The following is a 26955-nucleotide window of genomic DNA, read 5'->3' as shown; positions in this document are numbered from 1 at the left end:
AGAGGTACCAATTAACCAGAGACGGGAGAAACTTGGAGAAACTCCCTACAGGAGAGAGATGGATGGAAGGCACCGTGTATGCGACTGATGAGATATAAAAGGAGAATTGTATGCATTAAGTTTCATTTCTTCTTCTCTCTTGCTCTTTTCTCAGACACTGATATTTACTCTGATTTTCTAAATAAAATATCTAAAGACAAATGTGCATTTCTCTGATTGATTCAGTGTATTGCTCACTCGAAAAACGAAAAAGACTTTTCCTAAACACCTCATCGAGAAGCGAAGGGGCAGTGGGACAACAAGTCACTAAGCCAAAGTAGAAAAGAAATGCGCTTCGCTTAAGATGGAATGGCTGTCGGAGTTTGAGCAAATAGAAGAGCAGTACAGTGGAGTGACCGTGTCAAGGAGGCAATGGGGACCTGAGAAATCCTGGTGAGATTAGTCTTTTTATTAGTAAGCTCTGCGATCACGTGGATGCTCTTTCTCCAGAGGATGAATTAAAGGAGTGGTCTGTATTTGACACTGAAGCACTGAGCTCAGACATCAGTTTTGACTGTGGATCAGCAGACATTTCTACACTGGCAAAGAAGCATGAGGCCAATTTCCCCCTCCCACAGTATATGGGAGGCCATAAACAGTCAATATGCTGAATTCAAGCACATAAAGAAGCAGAAACTTAAACAGGGCTCAATCAGCACATTCTCAGATGTGAGGACATAGAGGAGATCTCGCAGCTTGTGGATATTTGCGCTACATTTCAAACATCCAGTGCCGATTGTTAAAGAGGATTTAGTATAACGAATCGTATCGAAACAGCATCCAGAAATCGTCTTGAAGTGGCACATTTGGACTCGGCTGATGCACATAAAGTCACAGCAAGAAGCAGACGGGGCCATCAACCTGGACCAAAGCAAACAACCATTGGAGAAGTGAGACGGACAGACATGGAAAAAAAAAAACTGTGCAATTAAATATTTTACAAGAATTTATACTGCATCACAACCTACAGCACACATTTCATTGTGCAAAATGTGAACGTTTTAATGTGAACAAAAAGTTATGTCTGAAGGTGTAATGTCTCATTTCTCACCGTGGTTAAAGCGGGACTCTTACAACACTCTACGCATCTCATAAACAGCAATGTTTTTGTTTTTTTCATTTCAAGTGGGGGACATTTCTCATATTAAAAGCAAACTAATGGAAATTGTTGATGTAATCTGATTCTTTTAATAAGCCATGCAACTTGCTATGATCCCAGATTTATGACCGGTGTTGTACTGGTGTGTGGCCACAGCGCGCACATCTGACGTTGCCCACAGCGGTCCTCAGTGTTTTTTATGTCCAGACACATAAAAAATTAGAGGGGACATTTCTGGTCACATAAAATTCCAGTTAAAGACCCCAGTGTATGCAATATGACAAAACATGCAAGAGGTCAAAGAGTTCAAGGTGTGAATCGTTTTGCATTTCCCTTTAAATAAGTAAATTTGTATTAACCCGACAAGCCTGGAGCACCAAAGTGTACTCTGCACTAATTAAAACAAAACACAAGAGATTATTGCAGTACCAGAGTCATCTATTGAAAAATGAAACCATTTCTAAACAAGGCATTTTAACAGGGCAGTGTTTGTATTTCAGCCAAGTGAAAGACGGGGCTTCCTTTCTCCTGGGAGCCACAGCTCCACAGATGTGACAGTAAAAGGCCATTTAGAAACAAGCGGAAACCCCAGTGGTTGATTTTATTGCCCTGGTTCATTGCCTCCTGAAGACCTGTTGTGGGCAGAAAGATGCCAGTTGCATCTGCCTCGGGCGAGCATTTTTCCAGCAGTCAACCAAAAGGAATGATCGATGCTGTGGTGGAAACCGGCGCAGCTGAGGGGGAAGGACAGCAGGACTTCGCCTGTGCAGAGCTGCATGGTTGGATTTGCAACAGGAGCTGCGATTCGTTAAGCAGAACGCTACATAATGAATAGAAAAAGGTTGATAAAAAACATAAGAGATTTTTTTAAAAATGGCAAATTTTCTAGTGATTGCAAAGGTCAGGGTCTTTATTTATGCCGTCTAGATAAATGTGTGGTTTTCATTAAAGCTTTTCCAGTTCTAGAACAAGGGCGACTGTCATAACTTAACAAATTTGTACAAAATCCTTAACTTATGCCCAATGATACCAGAACCGCCACTTTTCTTTATTTAAAAACATGCCTCAGAACCAGTGATTAAACTGAGTTTTACGCTTGTATGAACTCTGACATTTAGGAACAAAGCTGTAAAAGAGAGTCATGTGAAACGTTTTTTGCGAGACCCACAAACAGAAGCAGGTAACAGGTGCAGTTTTTAACAGAGCTTATAAGTAGTGTAAACATTTCTTTCCAGTGGATTAAAAAAAAACAACAACATCTACTTAAGAAAAACATGTACACATTAATTTAACTGGGATTTCATTACCAGTTACTGCTTAGCGTTTGGTTAATCTGTCCTAAATGAAGCAGATGTAAAGTAAAAGAAAAAAGGTCCTAGTTAAAACTGAAACTCCTCCCTCCCTAATGAGCCCTTTCAAAATAAAACCCACTCAGTCAGGAAGATGCAATTCTCACCAAGTCACTTTTAGCTTTTTTTTCTTTATCTATAATGCTGACAATTTGTCCCTGACCCTTAAATAGAGAATGATTTTTTTTTCTATATTCATCTTCTACATTTAGGGTTTTTTTAATCTGTTGCCATTTACAGCGTGGGGACCTTTTGTGAATTTTAATCATTAACCATTTGGAATTCATTATGAAGACAGTCATGAATTATACATAATGTAAATCTCTTTCAAGTCTTTCTGCCTTGTAATAAACTTTCAGTACATGCAAAATGTATGTTAATGACTGAACTCATGATTGTAACAGCTATTGTTTATGACAGTTCAGAAGAAAGGAAAAGACCTTTTGCGTATTGCGTTTTAAAAATTAATGTTATTAGGAAGACGCACAGTCCTATGCCAATTTGTTTTAACATACAGGCCGAGTGTGTTGGAAATATGTTTACGTATAAAAAGAGTAAACTTTAGTGTCACAGTGAATAAACCGCTTCTATTGCCGTTTGTAGTTAGTTTAGGAATCCCTCGGTGAAAACTTATCGAAGGCTCCATAAAGACGAGACCAAATGGATACCATTTGTCCTCCAACCCCCATTCAAACTTCTCCCTCCACATTCAGTGGTCATCATCAAGCACTTTGAGTTTAGTTGAAGTTAAGGGAGCTTTAGCGCCTGGTGGTCCATTAGACTGTTGGGTTGTGGACCAAAATCGCAACATTTGTGATCTTGTCAGCGGGTGCAGTTCGCTTTCGCACTGCATTGTGTCAAACGATGCAAACCAGTTGGAAAAAACCTGTTCCACCCCTCACCTGCGTTGGTACAGAACCAAGACCTCCCGAAGGAGATTGTGCATCGTTGAAGGAAATGACGCAAAAACCTCTGAAAACCACATGAATGCAACATTCTTGAAATTTAAGCAGGAATCAGGTAGTGTCAGATTTCAGCAGTTGTAGCATTTCTCTTTGGTAAAAAGACTACAAGCCATTTCTCCTGCTAGCATTAGACTAGCATTTGTTTTAGTTGTATTTACCCAGAATGCTCAGTGCTTTGGTCTACTTCCTGCTTTTGCACCAGTCCCCATGTTTCCTTGGCATTTGTATTTGAACTGCACCACTCTCTTCAACCAAATCGAAACCTCGGTTTTTATGCGGACCAAAATTTGCTCGTTTGCTCCATGTCAGAGTTGGATTTTGCATTCACACCTCCCCAAACATGCCAGACCTTCCAGGCAAACAAAGTAGAATTCAATTAAAGCAGACTAAACAGGGCTGGTGTGAATGGACATCGAAGGTCTTTGGCTCTCTAATCAGGCATTCTGTGTTGCTTCTGTAGAAACAGCTTTTCTAAGCATGTATGACTTTCTGCATTAGGATGGCATTAACAAGACCTCTTAAATATTTTAACATTTGCAGTGTGACGCATGAAATATGCACTTCTACCATTTGTTTTGGTGTAAAACAAAAAGTACTATTGCAGCAATAGCACACAAGATTTTTGAAATTATACTTGTTATTCAAATTTGCTAAATCAAAATAATGGAGATACACAGAACTACTTGTTCACCATATAGTACAAGTCTTAAAGTGAAAGCAGGAAAAATGGAAACCTTTTAAGAGGTTTACCAACTGAAATGGATTATGTTGTAAGTAGAACAACCCTTTGACTTTGACAAGCCTTCACCCATCTGAACATGGCATCAGCCCCGTTTGTCACTCAGTGTCATCTCAAATGTTGCATCAACCGATGCACACCATCACTCGCCTGCTTCATCTCAACGTGGCACCGGGATCAATACAGGAAAGAGGATGGATCTTAAATTACAGAGGGAGCTGAAAAGGAACTCTCCCTGGAGTCCAGAAAGGACATCACTCACGTCACTTTGAGTCGAGATCAAAAAATAAGAGGGAAGCTGAATCCTTTATTCCGCTTTGTAAGTTTGGGACCAAACAACAACACGGTGTGATAAATAAAACCCGAGAAGCAAAGCAAACGCGACTTGTGTTCCTCTGCTTTTGTTCAATGTCCTTTAAAACGCCTGCCCTAAAAACAAAAGGAGGTGCAGATTAGTAAAATGACAAAGTCGATCCGTCTTTCAGAGCAACTTAAGAGCTGCTAAAGCCTCAGATAAACAGCTGAATGGACCAGCAGTGACTTTTTCCAGAGTGTGATTATAGAGACTCACCCCTATAAATCAATTCAACATTCATTTTCATTTCCACCGATTAGCATAAACTGAACTTGTCTGCACTGTATCTGAATATATGAACCTGAACTGGAATCCATTTCATTTAGATTGATCTGATTACAAATATCTGCATACAAATCGAAACCATTTGTCTTGTCAAGTGCTTTCAGATAACATTTGTTGCGAATTAGCTTGGCTACATATAGAACCAAACTGAGTGAATCAATGTGATGAGTGAACTGCAACATTCACTGCAAATTGGTTTCAAGTGGCTCTTAATTTGAGGATTATGGCTTACAGCTAATGAAACTGAAAATTATTTTTATTGCAGACTAAGACAAAATAAATCTAAATTACTGCCAGCTTATTGAAAACGACGTCCACACACTACAGAGTGCATAGCTGCTCTTTTTGAATGAATTGGTGCGTCGACACGTTTTAGCACAGACAAGATCAGCCAGCGGTTTGTCCATGGGTGCGTTTTTATGCGTCGCATTTTTCTTTCAGTTAACTTTCCATAAATAAAGGGCACAGCGAACTGAACCGGACCCGACTGCAGACGAACTAGGGGTAAAGGGAGGGGAGGGTACGGTAAACAGACTTTTAATTTAATCCAAATACATGGATGTTTATGTAAGCTTTCAAATAAAATAACCATGCTTATTAATACAAAGTAACCAATAATGATGTACACAGTGGCATGATTGAGATCTGCATAAGCATTAGCTCATACTTTTCAGAAATCTAATTCCTTAATGAGCTTTTGTGGTCAACCCTTGTTGGAGATATTCATGACTGCTTGTGGGAGAAGACTCAATCCAGCTGTTCCCACCCCCATAATAGTGCAGGACATATTATAAATAATCATTTCAGTAATAGTCTAATTATCTAAAACTGAATTTTGGGATGCAGTTGGCTGTAAGCCTCATTTCCAAGCGTTTTTTTTTTTTTTTTTTTTAAATGCTTCAAATTTTTTGATTATTTGTAATTCTATTTGAGTTTCATTGTTAACATGACTCCAAAACAAACCCTTCAATAATATTCAAAATAGGATCCACCTGCACCGTCCGCCCCAGCTCCCCATTGATCACCAGTTGTGTCGTTTGGTCCTGAAGTGACATACGGAGCCATTTCTGAACAAACGGCAGAAGATGTGAACGTCAGCATTTTAGGGAACATAAATTGGTCTATCTTTGGCTTTTGAATGGGTCAGACTGACCACTTTCTTTTGGCTTTGTTTTTTCTTTTTGTTTTTTCCATGCATAGAAAAGAGGATTGGAGTCAAGTGTCTCACCATGCCCCATTTTGGATAAGATGCAAAGGACTTTAGAAGACAGGCTCGATAAGAGGGCTTTGAAACTTTAATCCTGTTGTAGTTTGACCGAAGCATCTCATACATTTCGCTAAGAACTCTGGAAATTGTGTCAGCTTCTTGCAAAAGGGGCATAATGTGTCTCCTTTAAATCTGCTTTCTTTCTTTCCGTCGTGCCTGAATGCATCTCGCTTTAGATTATACATGTGGTTATTTGCCTAATCCTCCTTTTCAACTTATTACCATGCATGCACTATTCATGCGCTCGTTTAATTGTAATGAAGTCCTAACCCAGAGACCCTTCACAGGGTGCCTTCCGCAAAAGGGCGTGGATCACGTGTGTGTGGTTGGATTACAGACTGCAAAACACTCGTGTTTAACCACAACAAAGGTTTAAAACTAAAGCAATCACACACACACACAAACACACAAGGTTGTATTTGAAAGAATTTGATAATTTTGTGCCACCAAAATTTGTCATTTTGTCCAGCATAAGAGATTTCAAATTGGTTTTGCCATATACTGCTTTACATTTCTATGTTTAAATGCAAAAAGGTTGAAAGTTAACCAAATTTCACTTGGTTAACAAGTAGGTACAACTTAAAAAAAGCAGGACAAAAGTACATTTGAGATTTAAAGGTTTACTCCATTGTTTTAAGTGTTGTATAACTTCAATTTCATGCTGTTTTTATAGTTGAAAATTATAATTTGAGGTAGTTTTTTTTTATTATTATAGATTTTGTGTATATAAAGATTCTTTTGGTGGTGTAACCACTAATCAGCCACAGTAGCAGTTATAGATTTTACAAAATCATTTGCGTTTTCATTTACACAACCTTTACCCAACATTTTAACCCCCATTATAATTCTTGATTTCTGTGCTTTTGACTTCATATTAGGAGAATCATCATTCTAGGAATGTGATCCTACTTAGAAATGTCATGGCTGAAAAGTAAAAAAAACAACCAAACAAATTTTTCTCAAGCCACACATCTAAACAAGGAGGGCAAAGGCTGCGAAGATGTTCCCACTCAGGATAATAATCTTTTCCCCCGGATGAGCTGGAAGTGTACAGACAGAATTAGTCCAGACAGGAAGGACTAATTGTGCTGCAGGGAGAGGGAAATATAGGGGCTGCTCCAATAAGCTGTGGGACTCCTGCATTTATCTTGGTCTTACAGAAAGCCCAGCTCAACTGATTTATGTTTGCGTTCCAAATCCATTCCATAAGGTCATTTAACATAGTGTGTTTGTCTCTCTCAACATACTCCGTTATAAAGTTTAAAAGTCCACCACTTTTTGAAATTCTTGAGGGAGAACAAAAGAAAGAAAAAAAAAAGGTGTGGGGGGGCAGTGTTTCTCACTCCTGGCTCTCATGAACCGCTATCCTGCTCACCTACCTGAAATGAACGGGCGATTAATAAGCTTCTGCAGCACTTAATGATGGCCAACGCAGCTAAGAGTCAGTCGTGCCTGAGCAGAGACATGCCTAAAACATAAAAGGCAGAAAGTACCGAGCAGCAGGATTTAAAAACACTGTTTTCTTTTTGTACGGTTCTTGAAAACCTGAGTGAAGTTGATCTTCACTCAGGTTTGTGAAGGTTTGTGCAGCAAAATTTTTTGTTTGTGCCGCCGTCATTTTAGAAAATGTCAAGAAATGTTTCCAGAGGTCATGAAAGGTCAGGTCTACCAGCTCCTTCTAGCTTCTGCAAATCAGACAAAATTCATGTCAATCAAACTCGACTACGTTTGTGCAGCAAATTTTTTTATTTGTGCTGCTTTGGCTTTGAAGATATTAATGAAAGTTTAAAGGTCATTTTGATTTAGTAAAATTTGGGGGGCAGGGAGCTGGTTGACCTTTTGACCTTGAAACTTTCATTAATATCTTCAGAGCAGCACAAACAAAAATTGTTGCTGTACAAACGTAGTCGAGTTGATTGACACGGATTATGTTTGATTTGAAGAAGGCATGGGGCAGCCAAGTTGACCTTTCATGACCTCTGGAAACATTCCTTGATATCTTTAAAATGATAGCGGCACAAATGATCATTTTTGCTTCACAAACCAGCACAAATGTTTGACACTAATTTTGTCTGATTTGAAGGTGTGTGTGTGTGTGTGACGTTCCCCTGAATTACATCCAGTAGAGGAGTCGTCCCAACACCAATCAAAAAGAAAGATCAGGGTTTTATCATGATTTAATTAATAAAGTCTTAAATTTGAATTCAAGTAAATTATAGAAATACAGTTGACGTGTAAGCCATTTTGAGTGATGATGACCGTCAGGATTCGCTGCCAAGCAGAGATTGGTCATTTTCACTCAAACACCACTTTATTCATCCGTGTGAGAGTGAGAACAGCAGACAGACATGTCCGGTGTCTGATAACCCCAGTATAGTGACCGTCTAGTTAGAACAGACCAGAGCGATCAAAGTTTCTCACAGGGAGTCTGGGAAACAACGTTAGGGGCGTTAAAGGCCTTCGAAACCTGGAGGAGTTTTCCGCTCTTATCTGAACCCTCCCGAGGTTTTAGTAACCTTCACATAAATCTGGCTACAGCTGGAAGATGCAAGGCAAACGCCCTCCTTGGCTTTAGAAACAAAGCAGAAGCCATTTTCTAACGTTGCACTGATCGAGTCACACAGATTGAGATATTTTATTTATGTGCATCAATTTTGATGCTTATGGCCTTTAACTAGTAAAACAAAAAAAATTAAAATAAAAGTATGTTTTCTTAGAAATCAGTCTTACATGAGAACAATTTGATTGCTGCGTTATTGCAACATGCCAACGCACCGCTGTGGTGCGAAAAACCTTCTTCAGCTGCAATTCATACTTTGTGAATCTCCCCCAGCCTGTTGAAGGGACAAAAGCTCATTTACCTTTCAATTAAGTTTCCATGACACTTTAAAGAGCTAATTTCTTTAGATATGACTCTTTATGGCTAATAAATTGACTGAACTGCTGAAAAAGATGAACTTTTTATTGATGTCTTATTTAACCGAGAGGAACCTACAATGCAAGAGAGACATTGTATACAAAAATTGACTTTTTATATTGTTTAACATTAAACTGTTGCTGATGATATGCAGTTATTTTTTCATTATTTTCAATAGGAGCCATCATGTTGTTAAACAGCAGCTGTGGTAAATGTCTCATCTTAAATAAAACGGAAAGAGAAAAATAACCACAAATATACGCATCTATAAATTCAATATTTTACTTCCAAAAGTCAAATTTTCAAAACTGGGCTCGATAATATTCAATCCCTTGAGCTGTATATCTTTAAGCACACACACACACACACACACACGCACACGCACACGCACACACACACACACACACACACACACACACACACACACACACACACACACACACACACACACACACACACACACACACACCCCTCCTCTGTAAGTGGAACTTATTTTGGATTCTGGAGTCTCCAAATGGAAAATGCCAGGCAGAACCTCCAGTAATCAGGTCCCTCTTTGAAAGCCGCTCCCGGTTCCGGTTTGGGAGGCAGACGCTCTGATTTAAAGATTAAAGAACCGACCTCTCAAAACACTATTAATATGAATGGATCAGCTGATCTCAAACCTCCCCGTCCACCCCCACATCCCATTTTAGATTTATTTACCGCCGTATTCTCTGAAATTCTTTTGAACTGCATTTTTATTCATTTATAACTTCTACCCGGTATTGTGTATCCGCTGTTGGGATGCTGGAGCTGCACGGTGATGCAATCGTTAGCCTGATTGCACTGCAGCGAGAAGGTCTTCGGTTTGAATCCTTACCAGGGGCCTTCTTGCACGTACATTTTATGTGCTCACTGTGCTTGTTTCTCTGGGGACTCTCGTCTTTCTACTGCAGTCTAAAAACATGCACTTACACAGGTTATTTCAAATAAACTGCCCATGGGAGAGAGAGTTTGTGTGTGTGTGTGTTGACTTGATCTCTTTAGCATTTATGCGCAGTAAGAGCTGAGATGGGTCATAACCCACCCAAAGGTAGATATAAAACAAAAAAAACAACAAAAAAAAAAATCCAGTGTTTGTAGACGAACTTTAGTCATTTAAATCGGCGTCACCTTTCTGGCCTTCATGATCGAGCCGACTGTCGTGCTGCATCGCAAATTCTCCGGAGAAAATATTTTGAATGCTCATTTAGGAGTTGCCGCCACTGCAGTCGTACACCATAAAACCCTGATTATAACGTCTACCAGAATATTCTCGTGTGCTTTAATGTTAAACAGCGTCGTCTCATGCACCGCCACAGAAGCTCTCATCTCTGTGAAACACGTAATTTTTAGTCTCCGTCTCATATTATGCAAATGCGTTTCAATCCTGGACAACAAATGAGGTGTTTCAGGCAATTCAGGATCAGTGTCGAGAATAAATCTCCGGGATGCAGGCGCTTTAAGACGCGGCACGGTTCCTTAACATGCACGACACACATTCAAGGAATGCGGGGAAGAGCCACCGTGCCCAAGAGAAAGCTTTAGAATTCAAATCGATATTTTAATAACTTTAAACTATAGCTTAGAATCCTATTCACATTGTAATGACAGAACAAGCTCCGCTTCAGCAGAAGGATTTTCACTTCTGACATACCTGTTTGCAGCTGATTCAGACAGAGCGGTCAGTGGCTCATTAATGAAACTCAGTAATGTGCACTTATGTACAAAGGGGTGACATGCAATCATTATTAAAAGAATGAAACCTTTTAGTGAGGCGCATCTGTTCTTGGAGTCGCCCGTCTGTCAAACTAAATTCTGCCACTCATCATTTTGCTAATGTCCCTCCTGTTTATTAGATTGTTCCTTGTTGATTCTTAATTTAAGTATTTATATAGTGCGGGACAAACGAGGAGTGGTGAGGTTGGAAGTAAGGCGTTTTCAAAATTATTTTAACAGATGAGCAAAAAAAAAATTAAAATAAATAAGTTGGGGGTTGCATACAGCTGCTTCTACTTTGAGACTCCTAAATAAAATCCAGTGCAACCTTTATGATGCAGAGACGTAGTTGGATAATAAAACCTTTTAATTTTGAGATTTCAATTTGATATATAAAAGGAATTAAAAATAAAATTTTATTCAGGGTTTCCCCCCCAGTGTATTACAAGCCTGGCGGGCCACCAGGCTTTACTTGTGCCCCCACCAGGCTGAGCATTGCTTATTTAATCAATTCTTTTTAAAATGTTTGCATTTTTTAAAACTTTATACTTGGTGTTAAGGTGTTAATCTTCCAATAACACATAATTATCAAGTGATATTTTCAAATTTCCTGTCAACTTTAAACATTCAACTCAAAAACACGACGGGCCGCTGGATGAATGACTGCCTGACCGCCCAGCTAACAAACTTAGCAAGTTTTCTGGGGGAAACTTTGATTTTTAATTTTATTATAATTTTTATGATTTTATTACATATTTTATGATTTTATTAATCATTTATTATCATTATTTTGTTATCAGTAATAGAACAGCATCCCAAGCTTGTTCAGATTACCGTTTGGTTCTGCATCCAAAGCAGAAGCGCTTGAAGCACAGCTGGAAAACTAAGAGCCATTTACCAATAACTGATCGACTGGGAGAGGAGATCATCAATCAGAAGCAACTATGGCAACTCTGGATGAGCTACTTTACAGCTCAACTAGGACAATATGATAGGACAATTATAAGTTACGCTCGTTCCAAATCTGGGCTTCGTAAGAAAAGAGTCATTGTAGAGACGGTCCTAAGAATCCGTGAAATTTATCGCAAACCATTCCAGGGTTATGAAGAGAACATGGGAAGGAAGATATTCTGGCCACATGAGATCCAAACTGGACTGGTAAGCACACATGCAAAATGCTAAGCCTCACTTAAATCATCCAAATCAACAACAACAAAAAATAAATACAGAAAAAAAATGTAAATTCAACCAAATTTTACACAGATTCAGAGTCGATGTCGGTTATAAAACGTAGCAAAGCTCCTTCTATCCAAGATAACCTGGCAGAGTTACTGAGCATACAGTGATCCAAGCAGCTCACACCATAACATCTGGTGACAAGACTGATTCCTGTTAAAGAGAAGCACCGTTTGACAGGAAGGAACCTGCGACAGAACCTGGCTCTGTGGGTGAAGTCATGTATGTATACGCTGCTGAGGCTCTGTTCGTTAGCCTCAGAGATCAACACAGACAGGGTCACAAAAGGCGTTTCAGCTAAACAGGCCAGGTGCAGCTTCAATAAAGATTATATGTTAAAGAAAGAAAATAAAGAAGCATTAAGTGCAATAACTCTGGGTAGCAAATAGCAGGAGTCAGTGAGGAAACAGCAGAGTGAGGAAAATCTGTGTCCTCCTGCAACCTCGGTCTATAGTACTGTAACCAGAGAGACGGATGGGGTAACCTCCAACTGTATGATTTCTCAAAAAAAAAAAAAAAGTAAGCTCAGTTTTAAAAATAGACGCAGTACTCGGTAAACTGGAAGCTGGATCCAGAAGAGATGAGCCTGATAATTAAGATCTGCCTCCCATTCTACTTTTAGACATTCTAGGAAGCAGCAGTCACCCTGCTGATGGTCTGAGAGCGAACATAGGACAGTCTGCTAAACAATCATGTCTGAGGGAACTGGATTATCAAAGGAACATTTTAGATTATATTCCAGAATTAACAGAGAGCCAATGATCAGAGAAATTAAAACTGTAGCAATATGACCTCTAATTTTCATCAAACAAACAAAAAAACAAAACAAATGTTTTAGACTTCCCAAAGCTAAGACTTTACAATAGCTCAGCACTTAAAAACAGACTACCTTTCCTGAATCACTCTTAAAAACTCCTGAAAACTTGTTCGACTTTGGAATAAATAACATATCCAGGTCAAAAAGGTTCTTTTGAACATGCAGATTACAGATAACCAAGTTAATATCATCCATTGTACGTTTTCACATCTTCAGGATAAGCATAAGCTCCACCTAACTGATTGGAGTCATCACCATTTATAGACACACCTGTATCATCAGCGGAAGTGTTATGGAGTCAATACAGTTTTCTTCACAACATTTCAGACCAGTGTGGAGGTTTCCCTGCTCACAGAGCAGCTCTCAGCATGCAGTCAAAGCAACAATGGAACAGTTTAAATCCAAGTAATCGAGCGACGACGATCAGTGCCAAGACTAGGTCTGAATCCAGATGAGAATCTATGGCAAGAAATTAAAATGTAATTTTTAGACACTTCTCCGTCCAGTCTGAGCTTTTCTGCAAAGAAAATTGGACGAAAGATGTGCAAAATGGACATGGCAAAACGCTTAGCTCCATTTGCAACAGAAGGGTGATCCGGCAAGTTCAGAGGCGCTGAATACAAATGCATGCCAATATTTTCAGATCTCAGTCAAATTTGACAACCGGTGAATCGGTTTCCTTTCACGTAAAAATTGTCTGCCACTCTGGGGCATGACGGTGACAAAGGTGGTAGGAGTTTGTCCCGTTTCCAGAGGGTCGGTGGTTCAAATCCCTGCTTGGTCTTGGTATCCTTGGGCATTTCACTTCACTTGCCTGCTGCTGGTGGTTTACCACCATTACTGTGTGAATGTGAATCGGTGAATGACAAATTGTCCTCCACTGGACTAAAAGAACTCTACAAGTACATTTAGCATTTCCTTTGCACTGGTGTATCAAACAGAGCGACAGTACATTGATAAGAATCACAACTGCAGGCTAAGAACGTCCACACTGATCCCAGATGTTTAAAAAATAAAAATCTCCACTTAAGTTGTTGTTGGTTTACATCCGATAATCCAAGCTACTTAAATGGGCTTTAAGTGCGCAGAAATTTGCAATCTCAATGAGAAACGAGCTTAGACTCAAATATACAAGTAAAAAAAAACAAAAACAAAAAGAAAACATAAAAAGTCCCGAAGTCATGCAAAAAGCAGGAAGTCAGCAGTTTGTAAAGAGCAGTCACCGATACACAGGCTATAGCCAGGAGATGAATACCACATGCCGTTTCATGTGCTTTGACCCATCCTTTAAACTGGTACGCCGCCATTCCCCTGGTTACAAACTGCACTTCACGCCCAGGCTGCCCCTCTTTTTGTGGGCTACATTTCAACACCTATCATCTCCATCTGTCATCCACCTTTGGTTTAACTTCAACTCAAGATCTTTTTTTTTTTTTTTCCTCAAAACAAAGCCTTTTATCCTCTCACAGTTGCTGCCTTCCTCTTCTGGGAAACAAACTAATTAGTAATTAAAATGCTCATGGTCAATTGGGAAAATTATTGCACAGTATGCCACATCTGAGAGGGAGGTAGGAAGTGAAACTATATAAAAAAAAGAAAAAGAAAGCTTGTGTGCATGAATGCTGAGGGCATTAGAGATGAAAAAAAAAATATATATATACATCATTAATCATTTACGGCATTCGACAGGAGTGAAGAACCATCCGAAGCATTTACAAGGAACTGCAAACCACACTATTTACTTGACTATACAAGCACGCACACATTTTTCTTTTTTTTGTTTTACAGCTGTAATCCAGGCAAAGCCCTCCAGTGTCCAGGTGTTTTCAGACGTATGCAGCTGTTGAGAGGAAAAAGCATCCATCAATCAGCGGGGGGGCGATGTTCAAACAAGCAGCCGTGTAGAGCCCCGGGATCACAGGCTGCATGTTTGATGTCAACCTTAAAAGTAGAGGTCGTTAGTGTGTTTGTCACCCTGTAGTTATTGAGGTTTTTTTTAAACCAAATCAGCTGATGACACGTTTAGCCTTTAAGGAGCATTGTGTCGTCTTGAAGTTTATCCAAAAGAACATGGCATGCGGTTTGTTTTGTCTTTAAAAGAGAGTTTTACATGGAGGTACACACACACACACACACACACACACACACACACACACACACACCCACGCACACACACACACACAGTAAACCTGCACATGTGTTTACTGTACTGCGTGCGACATTCCATCTCCGGTCGGTGAGCTCCACAGCCCAGAGGAATGAGCACAGCACCGACGGTCGGAGGGGATCACGCTGCTGAATGATTAGCAACAGTCCCCTGGCAGTCCAGTGCCTTTCTGTGGTAAACAGAGCATTTAGAGCAATTAAGCTAAAAATTTGACAGCGTCAACCTTTGCACTTTGCCCACAGTTCTGCTTTTTTTTTTTTTTCTTTTTCCTGTTTTGCATTTCAGGTTTTTTTTTTTACTCTCTGGTTATTTCCTCTCACAGCACATCTTGCTGTCAAAACGTTTATAAAAGCAGCTGAAATGTAAAAATACAAGGAGTGCGAAATGACAAGAGTTTCACACAGAGGCATGCCGTGTATGTAAATGGCCATGGTATCACATTGCTAAAAATAAATGTTTATTCTTCTTATTCTCCTTCCACTCACCGTCTGTGGCTTTTATGAGAGGGTGGCCTGCCAAGTAGGAGCGAGGGCAGAGGACATTGGCTCCAAAGTCACACGAAAGAAGCTTGTAAGAGTATTTGTACTCCTGGAAACTTGATGTTTTGTCACATTATATGAGCAAACTTTGATGCATATTTTTTTTTTGCAACTTTTTGATTTTATGCAACAGACCCTCACAAAGAGGTATGCATTCATGAAATGGAAGCGATTGCATCAACGGTGGTGGTGTGATTATATGTTCAACCACTTTTTTTGATCCATAAAATCCAGTCCAAGCAGTTGAAATGAATTCATTTCAGTATGAATGCGAGTGTTCTTCACAGGATAGCTGGAGAACATTAGTGAAGTTCACGAATACTAACGCAAGAGCTTCAGGGGAAAAGCTGTGGAAAAGTTTAAAACGGGGTTTAGTTATGCTGAACTTGGGATATCTCAAACTAGATTATTCTTATCGCTACTTCAACTGTAAATCCACCAAGACAAAGAGAGCATTAATCAGAAAAGGTGCCGACAGGCCCGAGGCAACGATGGCAGTGCTGCAGCTCATGAGGGAAACTCTGCTGACAAGACAAGCGGTTAAATGTGAACAGTTGTGCCAACAGATTGGTTCACTTTTGTTTTTTGCCACTGGCCACATAGGAGGCAGAAAAATGTGGGGAAAAGGTGCACTGGTCAAATGGGGGCAAAATAAAACCTCTAGTGTTCATGAATAAACTTGTGTGGCAGACAACAGTTGCTGAGTTTCCAGTGACGAGATACCTGCACAAACTGGAATTACAAATATAAATTCAACTCCTGTTTTTTATACAGTTTTTGCATATAGGATGAGGTGTTTTTTGTTGTATTGAAATTGGTATTTTTTTTAATAAACCTCAATGGAAACACTTTTTTTGTATCACGAGTCATGTGATCAACAACCGGCTGCTACTACTGGAGCAAAAGCAAAGAAGATGACAGGAAGGGACGGGAGGAGGACGATGCAGCATGTGTGTTTTTTTTTTAATGACTTGTTGCTTGAACAAACAATCCTGTGGGATTTTAATCGTTTCTTGTATAATTGCAAAAATGTTTTTCCAACATTAGCGGAATATCAAAGTTTGCAAAAAGTCAAAACGCAGTGACTGAACGCCATTCCCAACACGCAACCGAAGGAAATTGAGTGGTGGTGACATCATGCTGTGGGCAGAGCTTATTAGCAGAAAACTTGAGAAACTGTTAGCCGTTTATGGGACGACAGACGGGCTGTAACGATTCCTCGAATGAGTCGAGTACCTGGATTTTTAAAATTCCCACGAGGAAAAAGCGTCTGCCTCAAACCTTCGTCAAGTTATACTTTATTATTTAGCGCACAGCTTTCCGGACGCATCGTTATTTGTGTTGGGCAGCGCGCTCACTTCTCACTTCCACCTATGAGTTGTTGCAAAGAGCCAGCGGAATAATATCAAATTTTCTTGGGGTTTTTAATCGGTTTTTTTTGGATGGAGAAGGAACAAATAAACTTTTGTAAACTGATTGGTGCGATGAGTGAAGTATGTCTTTCTGGAACAAAGAGTGCTGTAACTCAGAAAGAGACAGATTTTCTTTCCAGAGAACTCGAATCATAAGAATCGATAGAGTACTTCTTACTAAAATATTTGTTAACAGCCATAGAAGACCGATTCAGCTAACCTGGAAAACCACTAAAAGGTTTGCAAACATTCACTTTCCAGCCAGACAATGACACTGAACACACAGCAAGAGCTCAAAGGGACTCATGAGTTAGAATGACCTAGTCAAAGTCAAAAATCCTAGTTAAACTGATATTCGCAGTTGCTCTCCATCCAAACTTAGCAAGCTGCTGTTATTTTGCAAAGAAAAAGAACGTGATCCTCCAGACGTCCAAAACCAACGCCATGCAACTGTAATCGCACTGAGGGGCGGTTCCACAAAAGTTACTCACTAAAGTGAAAATGATTACAAATGCAGGTCAGACTTTGACAGCTGTGTCCCTTTTCTTTTACCGTGCAATAAAGCTATACTTTATGTTGGTCTGTCATATAAATCCCATTAAACCATAGTTGGGACATGACAGAATGTGGGAAAAGTTCAAGGGTTATGTTTCTGCAAGATTCTGCAGGTGTGGCAGAGCGTTTTCTGAACCGCGAGCAAAAGTCTTGCTTTAACAACTCTGTTGTGAAGGAGTATCAGGTTGAATTCCTGGTGCGGTGCCAGAAATATTGCAGCACTCGTCAATAAAGTCCCAAAACTCTAAATCCCAGCTCCACATTTCTACCATCTTCCAATTTTCTGCACCCAAGAAATACTCAGAAGGTTAACGGCAGAACGAGCAGATTTAAAAACCTCTTACATTGATTTTACTTTTATCCACCATCATGAAAGGAAAGAAAAGAGAGAGAAAAAAAACACTCAATGCTGGCACAAATTATTTCATTAAGCAGTTATTGTCAACACCCTAAATGGCTTTTCTTAGCCCTGAAGCTTCACTTAGTCCTCATAATGCACACACACACACAAAAAGTACTGCCAGTTAATTTGAACATTCATGGCACATGAGGAGTTTCTGTTCATGGAGGCTTTGTCCTCCATAAAGCTTTAGTGTCTTCAGCTGAGCACTCGAGCGGCCTTCTCGCAGACGGTCCTGGGTGAAATACGGACCTCACACAAACGCATACACCCATAAATCCCCAAAGCACACAAACGCAGCCGCAGAGTAATGTGACCCTCTGTATATCACAAGAACCAACAAGGCTCTAATGCTCACTAAGAGAAGAAAACAAAACACTTGAGTCTCATACAAAAAAATATATATATATATATTCCTCCTAATTTATATATATAAAAAAACTGCCTAAACTCCATGTTGACATGCACGCTCACTTGTTTCCCCAACTCAGCTTTCTGCTGGCAGAGTCCCACATAGAAGTGAAGCCAGACTCCTGCAGCATCTGAGATGTCTATAGAGCTGCAGTCCCTGAAGGACAGCTCTCTTTAAAAATCTGATTTCTAAGCAACTAAAAAAAAATAATAAAAAAAGCTGTTCAACACCTTCACAAAGCTAGCCTGAAAAAAGAAAGGAAGAAAAAAAAAAGGTAGATGTAAAAATCCACTTTTTGAGGTTCATGTTACTCCATCAAAAACAGAGTTGCTTTGATTCATTCATGTTTGAATATCCTTGAATCCCTGTTGGCAGCCACTAAGGGGTGCCTAGACCTAAATGCATGCTCATAAAATGCACCGCCTATTTCCCCTCGGAGCACCCCCTCCCCCACACCCTCTCCACTCGGCTCCTTCAGACTAGCAGCAGCAGCGACTAGCAAACACCTGGTGGGACTGCACGAATCTACCGAGTTCAACGCTCCCAAGAACGGCTGTAAACGGCATCATTGGGCGGCATGGAGAAGCATTGTTGGGATGACGTGTCGGAAAGGGTGGGAGGTTCTTAAAGAGACAGAGGCCAATTTCAGTGCATCAAATATGGTAATGATGCAAAGGAAAACTTGTCTTCCTTTGCATATAAAGTGTTATAAGATGGCACAATGTGACTGGAAAACACACAACACCCTACTTTAACATTTAGATTCATAAACACAGTGCTATGCCATATTTCAAGAGTTTTTTTTTTTTGTTGATTTTGCAAATTTTGGCTTGCAGCAACTAAAGTTCAAAGTGTACGTTCTAGAAAATGCAGGTATTCCAGCCTGCAGTCCATACCGTAAAGTATTTGCACTTGGTGCTTTATCGGAGGCTCCTTTTGCAAAAGTTACAATGCAACATGACATAAAGGTGACCATCGTGTGTAGTGAGAGGTTATGGAAGCCCAGCTCACTTTAATTGTAGCCTTAAACTTCTCTGCATTGTTGGATCTGCTTCCTATGTCATTTTCTTGACAATAGCGCAAAAAAAATTCTGACTCCACCACTAAAAAAAAAAAAAAAAGTAGAAACTTCTCAGTCTGTGGAAATTTGCACTTGACCTTAAGCAATTTGGATTCCATGCCTCTCCACTCTTCCTCCAAACATTTGTGACTTCTGCTCGGCTGCAGTGAACACCTTGCGAATATCCCCTGAACTCTAAAACAGGTTCTGCCTCACAATCAAGCAACGGGTCTCAACCTCCAGTCCTCAGGGGGACGTCGTCCTGTATCATACAGCGGCTTTTTGCTTCAAAACAAGAATCTAGTTATTAGCAGGAACTTTTTCTGTGTTGAGGGGGAGAAAAAGAAAAAGTTATTTGCCAAGCATATTCAGGTGTGGTGGACCAGGGCCATGTGAAAATCAGCTGTTGAGTTTGATCTCGCTTTCTTAAAGCTACGGTTGCAAGCATCCTTGTGCGCCTTTTTTTTGTTCTTCCATCCAACTTTATTACGCTCGAGTACATCACTCTACAAGCAGCGTGCTTCTTAGTGGCTTCTATTGTGAACGACTGTCAATGCAGAAGCACTCTTCCCCCACGATTGTGTAGGTCACAAAACTCACAAAGAGAATAATGCTTCACATATACCTCTCTTAATGAAGCCGAGTTTTACATGGGTTATTTCCTAACTCCTAATCGTCAACAACAACAACAACAAAAAAAGCCTCAGTGAAAACCTTTTCACCGTCACCAAGTTGTTTTTATCTCAATCAATCCATGCAGGTTCCAGACCTTTGAGGATGACCTCCAAGTCGTCCCGTAATATGTCGAACGTGCTGTATCTGGAGCTGGTCTCTGGGATGATGTTCTTTTTCAGCCATCCTCCACAGGCGTATTGATAGAAGTTGTCACAAGGATCCACCGTAGCATCCATGTTCTCAATGAGGCGAGACGCTGCGGGAAATTGAGAAGGCCAGCTTTAGGTTTATTGGGAGGGGGAAAAGAACATCCTAAACAAGTATGAAATAGTTGAGCTGGAAGAAGCCCTGTCAAATTATGCAGATGAAATGCAGTTTAGTTCTGCTAGGGAGACTGTCAGGACTGTAATAAAACTTACATAGAGAGAGCACTGGAAAGCAGGGAAATAAATTAGTGAACAACAAAGCAGCAGCAAAGACAGAAGAACATAATGAAGGTCTAGCTGATGAGAAAGAAACCTGAGAGTTGACAAGAGTATAGCCATGCTTAATTTAATACAGGTGTGTGGCAAGACGTAGGTGTTCCAGACAAATGGCCTTTCAAAATAAAACAGGAAGTCTCCTCAATTAAGACAGTGAAAATCAAAAACTCCAAATTAAAACTCCTCACACGGAAAAAAAAAAATGAATCGGTCCAACATCACAGGTCAAAACAAGTTCAACTTTTAATTATGTCTTTTTCAACAGCTACCTACAGCCACCTGATTAAAGATGCTCCAATGTCATTAATTAATACTGTGGCATTCTGGGAAATATGTTTCGTCATCTTACACCAAAGTGTTCAAAGAGAAGATTAGCTAAGAACCTGTTGAAGGATGAAGGCTGCAGCTGATCAGCCGAATGCTGGAAACAGGAAAGCAGCTAAAAAGCTCTGGTTAGAGAGATCTAATCCTCCTACAGAGCTAAGAGCTAAAGGGCCAAAATGCTCACTTCAGATACAAACACAAAACTTAATGCGTTTATTCCTCACTGAAAAGTGAGGTGGAATTATTTAAGTTAGGGATAAACTGCTCAAATAATTTATTGAGGTTGTTTTGATTATTTTCACCGATTTAAATAAATAAAATATGCAGTGAGCACCCAGTAGTTTGCACCGAGTCGGACTACTTTTTTGCAAAGCTTGTTGCAAGGCAAGAGCTCTTTAGTAAAGCCGGGTCATAGGTCTTATAATGCAAGTGGAAACCAAACTGTTCACATGTTTAACTAGAGAAATTGGGAAATATTTTCTTTTGTGGAACACCTGCTTATAAAGCTTTGTAAGTTTGTCAAAAATATTTTCTGCCAAGAAATAATTGACAGGACCACAATGAACTAAATTTAAATGTTCCCACCCCCCCCCATCCCCCACTTTCCATTTAGGTGCCGTTCCCAGACAAGTAAAATCTTAACATTAGCAGAGATTTGCAAAGATAAAACAGCATAGCGGCGGTAATTGGGTTTTGTTCAGGCACCAGCAGTGAAAATATGTTCGCTTTTTTTTTTTTTTTTGTTTTCCCAAGCAGCAATTAAATTACAGACGGCTGCTCACTCGGAGATCCCTTGTGACAAGGCTGTCTATCAAATCTGACTGAATTGGGACACCGACTCTGCAGAAATGCTGCCGAAATAAATTGGCATCTGTTGCTGAAAACTGGCACCAAAGATGTTCATCTCTTACTTATCGCTGTGGTTTTCATTTCCCTACCAAATACATTGTTCTCCCGCGCACAATGCGTGTCTGAGGAGGAGACACGGTGATGAAGCACTCTGTCGTCGTGGATACGATTGAAGGAAGCATAGGACGTGCCGCTTTATCAAATGAAATGCTGGGATAATGGCTGATATCGGCTACGTTTGCACCAGTTGGACTGTGAGGATAAGAGGAAAAATATATATTTGACAAAGTTTCCCTTCTGCTCTGTTATGTAACGAAAGCTATAAGCTCTTCCCCTTCACCAGACACTATGTATATTTTATGTACATCTTTAAACATTTCTGACTTTTACCAAGCCTTTCCAATGGTTTTTGAACCATTGGTTTTCTGCTGGCTGACCCTCAGATCAAACATTTAGCAGGAAATTCTCTTTAATGATTTTCTGCCCGTCACAAAGTTATCCAGCTCCCATAGACTTACCACCATGTTTTTGTTGAAAATGTTGTGCTGCTTTTACAGATGATAGAACAAGACAGACGAGTTCCGGCTTTGCTGTGTCAGTACACAAAGTCTAAACTTTGTGGCATGGGGGCCAAAAATGTCAAGTTGAAATACACAAAACTTTTAGCGTATTTTCTTTTAAATTCTAAATTTATTTTACCTGCTAAATAAACAATGTCAACTAACAAAAGACTAAATGAACACTTTCTTTTTCCCAATAAAATAAGCAAAGCAATCGGATTCATTTGACAAGGGAGCAGCAAATCAATGTAGTTGTAAAACAAAAGAAAAAAAAAAAAGTCTTGCTAGTTTGACAGATGGAAAAAAAAAGAAATTGTGTTGTAAATTTTTCAGGTTGATCATTTGTTTCTCTAGATTTATTTTGTGCATTTTCAGCAACAACAACAGAATGTGGCTTACTTTTGTTGTATTTTGCAAAGTTTATTTAATGGCAAAACAAATCTGTATCTTAATGTAACGCGCTGGATATTTTTGCTCCCCAATAATATTTAAAGTATTAGTCTTTAGCACATTAAATTGAATTTTTTTTGTATCTACTGTAATATTTTTTAAACGTGGACCTGCATCCACTTGGTTAGAGGACACAAAACATTTTAATCATGACATGTTTTTAACTAAATGTAAATAGCAGAAAGTTGAATATTTTTGTCTAAACTTAATCTCATTGTGCATTAATTTATAGTTTTTTGAGACATGTCCGTTTCCTATAAGAAAAACTTCTTGGCTGAATGAACATTTCTATATGTAGTCGGACTGACCAGATCTGTTTCATTGTGGTTTTGACTGAAAGAGAACATGTCTGAGTCGTAGAGGCCGTTTTCAGTGAGCACGTCTAAAATGCTTCTGCTGCAGCCTCACTTCTCCCATGCCGGCTCCCTCTGGGAGAAGTCAAAGCCTTCAGGATGAAACAATAGAGAGAAAAACCAAACAAACACAAGCTGCTTACCTGACTGCGTGCAGTCAGCTGTGGTGCAGATTTCATCTGTAAGAGAACGTAAAACACATTTCCATTACTCGGTGGGTTTTTAAGCACTCAGTGGTGATTATACCTAAATCAGTTCCTTCTTCTGTTCTCTCCTTCCCCATTTCTTTTTATTAATCAATTTGTTGCACACATGCAACGCAAGTGTCACTTCCTCTCTGTCAGAAATGTGTCAATAGGGTGAAACGTGGATGCACCGACACACCAGCCGATTACAATTTGACCTTTAATGCAGCGCTCTGTGGGTTATATGAGTGAGCGCACATAAAATGAACATAGTTGAGTGTAAACATGGCTACAAGCACAGCCAAGCCGCTCAGTGTTCATTTCCCTGACAAAGCAGCTTACACATTAATAAAGCACAAGACTGAAAAAAATTAATAACGGCTCAACACGCTCACAAAAGCCAGACGAACTCCATCAGACTTAATTGGATGACCTTTTCTGTCAGGATTCTGCCATCATAACCTGCTGAACTTTGTCAATAATTAATCTATAGATCACCTGCTTGTGATAACTGATACTCAAACCCCATTTAAATGCTTATTTTAAAGCAGACGCATGAAGGCGTGAAAATCTAAGATCTGACAGTGAACTGAAAAATAAAGGGCTTTAGCCAATTTTCCATTTTTCTTAATGCACCATCCTTTTCTTGAAAAAAATAAATGTTGGAAATGGGCAGTTCTTAGAATCAAGCCTACATTTAGAAATTTGACTGTTTTTGAGTCATGAAAACCTTTTAAAGGGGACCTTTGAACACACATGCATATTTTTCTTCTTTTTTTTAATTTTGTGCCAGAGACTGTATTGAAGCACAGTGAATAAAAGCACACAGAACAAGTGTCTTGTATCTGCATGCTCTTTTGTGCTTACCATTAACCATGAAGTGAAACCTAATGAATGTCCCTGACAAATCCTTTCGGCTAGATGATTCACTTGTTTTGCTGACGCAGTTCTTGTCATTTGCGTTTGTTAAAGACAAGAAAAAAAAACAAAACAAAAAAAAAATGTATCAGTATCAGTGCTAAGCCTCAATTACAACACTCACCAGTCTTCTGGGTGGCAAACAGGATGACGAGGGCAACAATGACGATGAACAGCAGAGAGACAACAGTAATGAGGCCGATTTCCAGAGAGGTCCAATGGGGCTTCTTTGCCGATTTTGGGGTACTGGTCTCCGTCATGCTCAGGTCTCCTCTTTCACCAACCGGCTGTAACAACTCACCTAATGGGGGAAAAAACATTAGTCAATTCATTAACAAAGCTGTTCCAGTCACAGCTTCCTGTCACTCTTACTGAATAAGGTCCTGTTTGCACCAGTTTTCTCTTGAACCATTTGCCATCAGTTTCCAAAAATCCAAAGATGCTCAAAAGAAGGGTCTCAATGACCCCAATAGATACCATGAGACCGTAACTAAATGGCGAGGTCACCATCACTGTGGGAACACAAAATATGGATGGGAACAAAGACATGCGAGCACAAATTGGGTCTTCAGGGTGGATTTCCACTTGCAGACTGGGTGATATGTGGCCTGACCTCCATTTTGTAATCTCTCCAGAAGCCTTAAAATGCAGTTGCAACATCGACAGTCTCCCAACAGACAAAACGGATTTTTATAACTTTCCTGGTCGTTTGGAGAAAATGAGACAATGGAACGCATTGAGAAACTTCTCGGCGGTTTGCATCACTGACCAAGAAAATAAGGGAAATGCAAACTTAGTCTTGGTTGTGCGACTACGATGATTATAAAATGTTAACTTCCCAAATTTAAAAATGCAATCAATCCAAGAAGGTTATTTCTGACAGGAAACGAGACGGGTGTGGAAACGAGACGGGTGTCTGAAAATATAATCACACTACGTGAAGGGAGTATCGGTTTTATTACACTAAACTCTTTAGACACTTCTCAATGATGCATTTAAAAAAAATCTCCATTTGCATTACAAGCATCAGACATTTCTTATACTTGCTTACCATTCGCTTACTGGCATTGTAACAATTTATCTTAGATGGTGGGCTCCGGATCTATGAGGATGAAAGTCTACTTGCCATCCACAAATTCTCCATCAGATTACAATCTGAACGTCTACTGGACCAATCATCGCCTCCAGTCAGAATAAAGATGTTGGTGTAACTAAAAGTTTACTTGAATCCCAACTCTATTAAGGGTAAGAATATATTTGGGCTGTGAATCTATTGATGCATAAAACAAATATCTTCCTGGATAACATGATGCAAATTGCAACAATTAGCATAGAATATTCATTTTAGAGGAATTTGGAACAATTATCGCATCTCTGTTTTCAATAAAATCAAATATACCATCGTATATATATTTGTGTCTCAGTCAGTATGTGGAAACTGCGATGTAGTGAAATTGTTCTATTGCACTCAATGGTATACCATGCAAATTTTATACCAGTCGGTGCCTGAATAAAAATGAAGTTCTGGTGCATGTTTTCAAAGAGTTGTCGGCAGTGACCATCTAAACCAATACTGAACTTATTTTCTTGGGAGATTTTTTGTGTCGTGTTTTGTTTGCTTGTTTTTTTCCCCCCCAGTGGAAACACTGGAAGCTATTCCAAAACAATGCATTTTAAACCTATCCATATATATTTTTCTTTTTTTAAGAAATGCTTTTGTTTCAGCTTGAGATACCGAATTTACCATAAGATTCCTCGTTGACTGCAGGATCCAGACCCTCCCTACTGAAAATGGAGCGTCTGGCTCCACAAAAAAAGGCTCTTCAAACCAATAAAACATGACACCTGGGGGCTCTTGAGGAATCATGATGAGGTGAACCGAGAATGAGTTGGTTTTTATTATAACAAAGTCAATGTCAGCCCATTAGTTCAGAAGCCGAAAAACTAAATAGGAGATTATTGAGATTTAGATAGGATTAAAAGACATCCATAACTAATGCAACTTGAATGCTAAATCTAGGTTGTTGGGTTTTTTTTTGCCGGTGTTATTTAAATATCCAAGTCTGTTATCAACATTTGATTTGATCAACTGTTTTCCTAACAAGAAACAAATACAGGAGAACATATTTAACAGTTCAAAAGTGGATGCTTTTTCAAAGCCCGCCTTTGTTTTGACAGACAAAAATGTGGAAAGCCGAGATGAAGGACGAGCTGCAGTCATCATAAAAAGGACAAAAAGAGGAAAATAGAGCAAGAGGTGAGAACAGCTGAAGTTCTTACCCTCGCGGCTCTGCACTCCAGATCAAGAAACGGCAGGAGAAAGAGAGAAGGGGGGGAAAAAATAAAAATAATAAGAAGCAGCAGACAAAAAGCCAGACTCTTCCACTGCTCCTTACAGTCAAGTGTTGTTTTCCTCTCAGGGGCCAGGAGAGAACTTAAAGTTCATGTAACAAGCACTTAAGTCTATCTGTGAAGGTCTGAAGGCAATTAATCCTTAATCCCTTAACAGCGCCTCATGAACCCGTGCACACAAACACGCATCCACAGCGCCATGCTCCGCCGCACTTTTTTACAAGCCAGTGCCATGAGGTGTCTGCGCAGATGGGTGGGTCTCAGTGTGAGCAGCCCAAGATGAGAACATCGCATGACCAAAGTCTCTTTTGCTCCCTCTGAAGGAACAGGCCCATCATTTAAGGCGCTCACGTACATTTATTACAGGAAAATATTTTCCTGCTGAGTGTCAAATTGCCCATCATTCCTCTGCATGACAAAACAATACACCGACGTAGAGTAAACTTCCCTGATT

General features: G+C 39.7%; 1 protein-coding gene across 3 annotated transcripts in view; it reads right to left on the bottom strand.

The window, feature by feature from the left end:
- Nucleotides 1-26955, bottom strand: part of LOC106904216 (neprilysin-like) — a 58021-nt gene that overhangs the window by 23597 nt on the left and 7469 nt on the right. For 2 of the 3 annotated variants that reach the window (XM_088012000.1, XM_088011999.1), the window contains exons 2-4: nucleotides 24274-24450; nucleotides 23190-23225; nucleotides 20123-20284 (exon numbers count right to left, since the gene is read on the bottom strand). In XM_088012000.1, the coding sequence (XP_087868126.1) occupies nucleotides 20123-20284; nucleotides 23190-23225; nucleotides 24274-24450 (375 nt within the window). Of the gene's footprint in view, nucleotides 1-20122; nucleotides 20285-20447; nucleotides 20798-23189; nucleotides 23226-24273; nucleotides 24451-26955 lie in introns of those variants that run through there. The other variant, XM_088012002.1, reaches the window with a different exon arrangement.

Source organism: Poecilia mexicana, unplaced genomic scaffold, assembly GCF_051168715.1.
Source record: "Poecilia mexicana isolate PSO_F unplaced genomic scaffold, ASM5116871v1 scaffold_13, whole genome shotgun sequence".
Lineage (NCBI taxonomy): Eukaryota > Metazoa > Chordata > Actinopteri > Cyprinodontiformes > Poeciliidae > Poecilia > Poecilia mexicana.
Note: the sequence above shows the minus strand (reverse complement) of the source record. Positions and strands in the feature narration are given on the sequence as shown.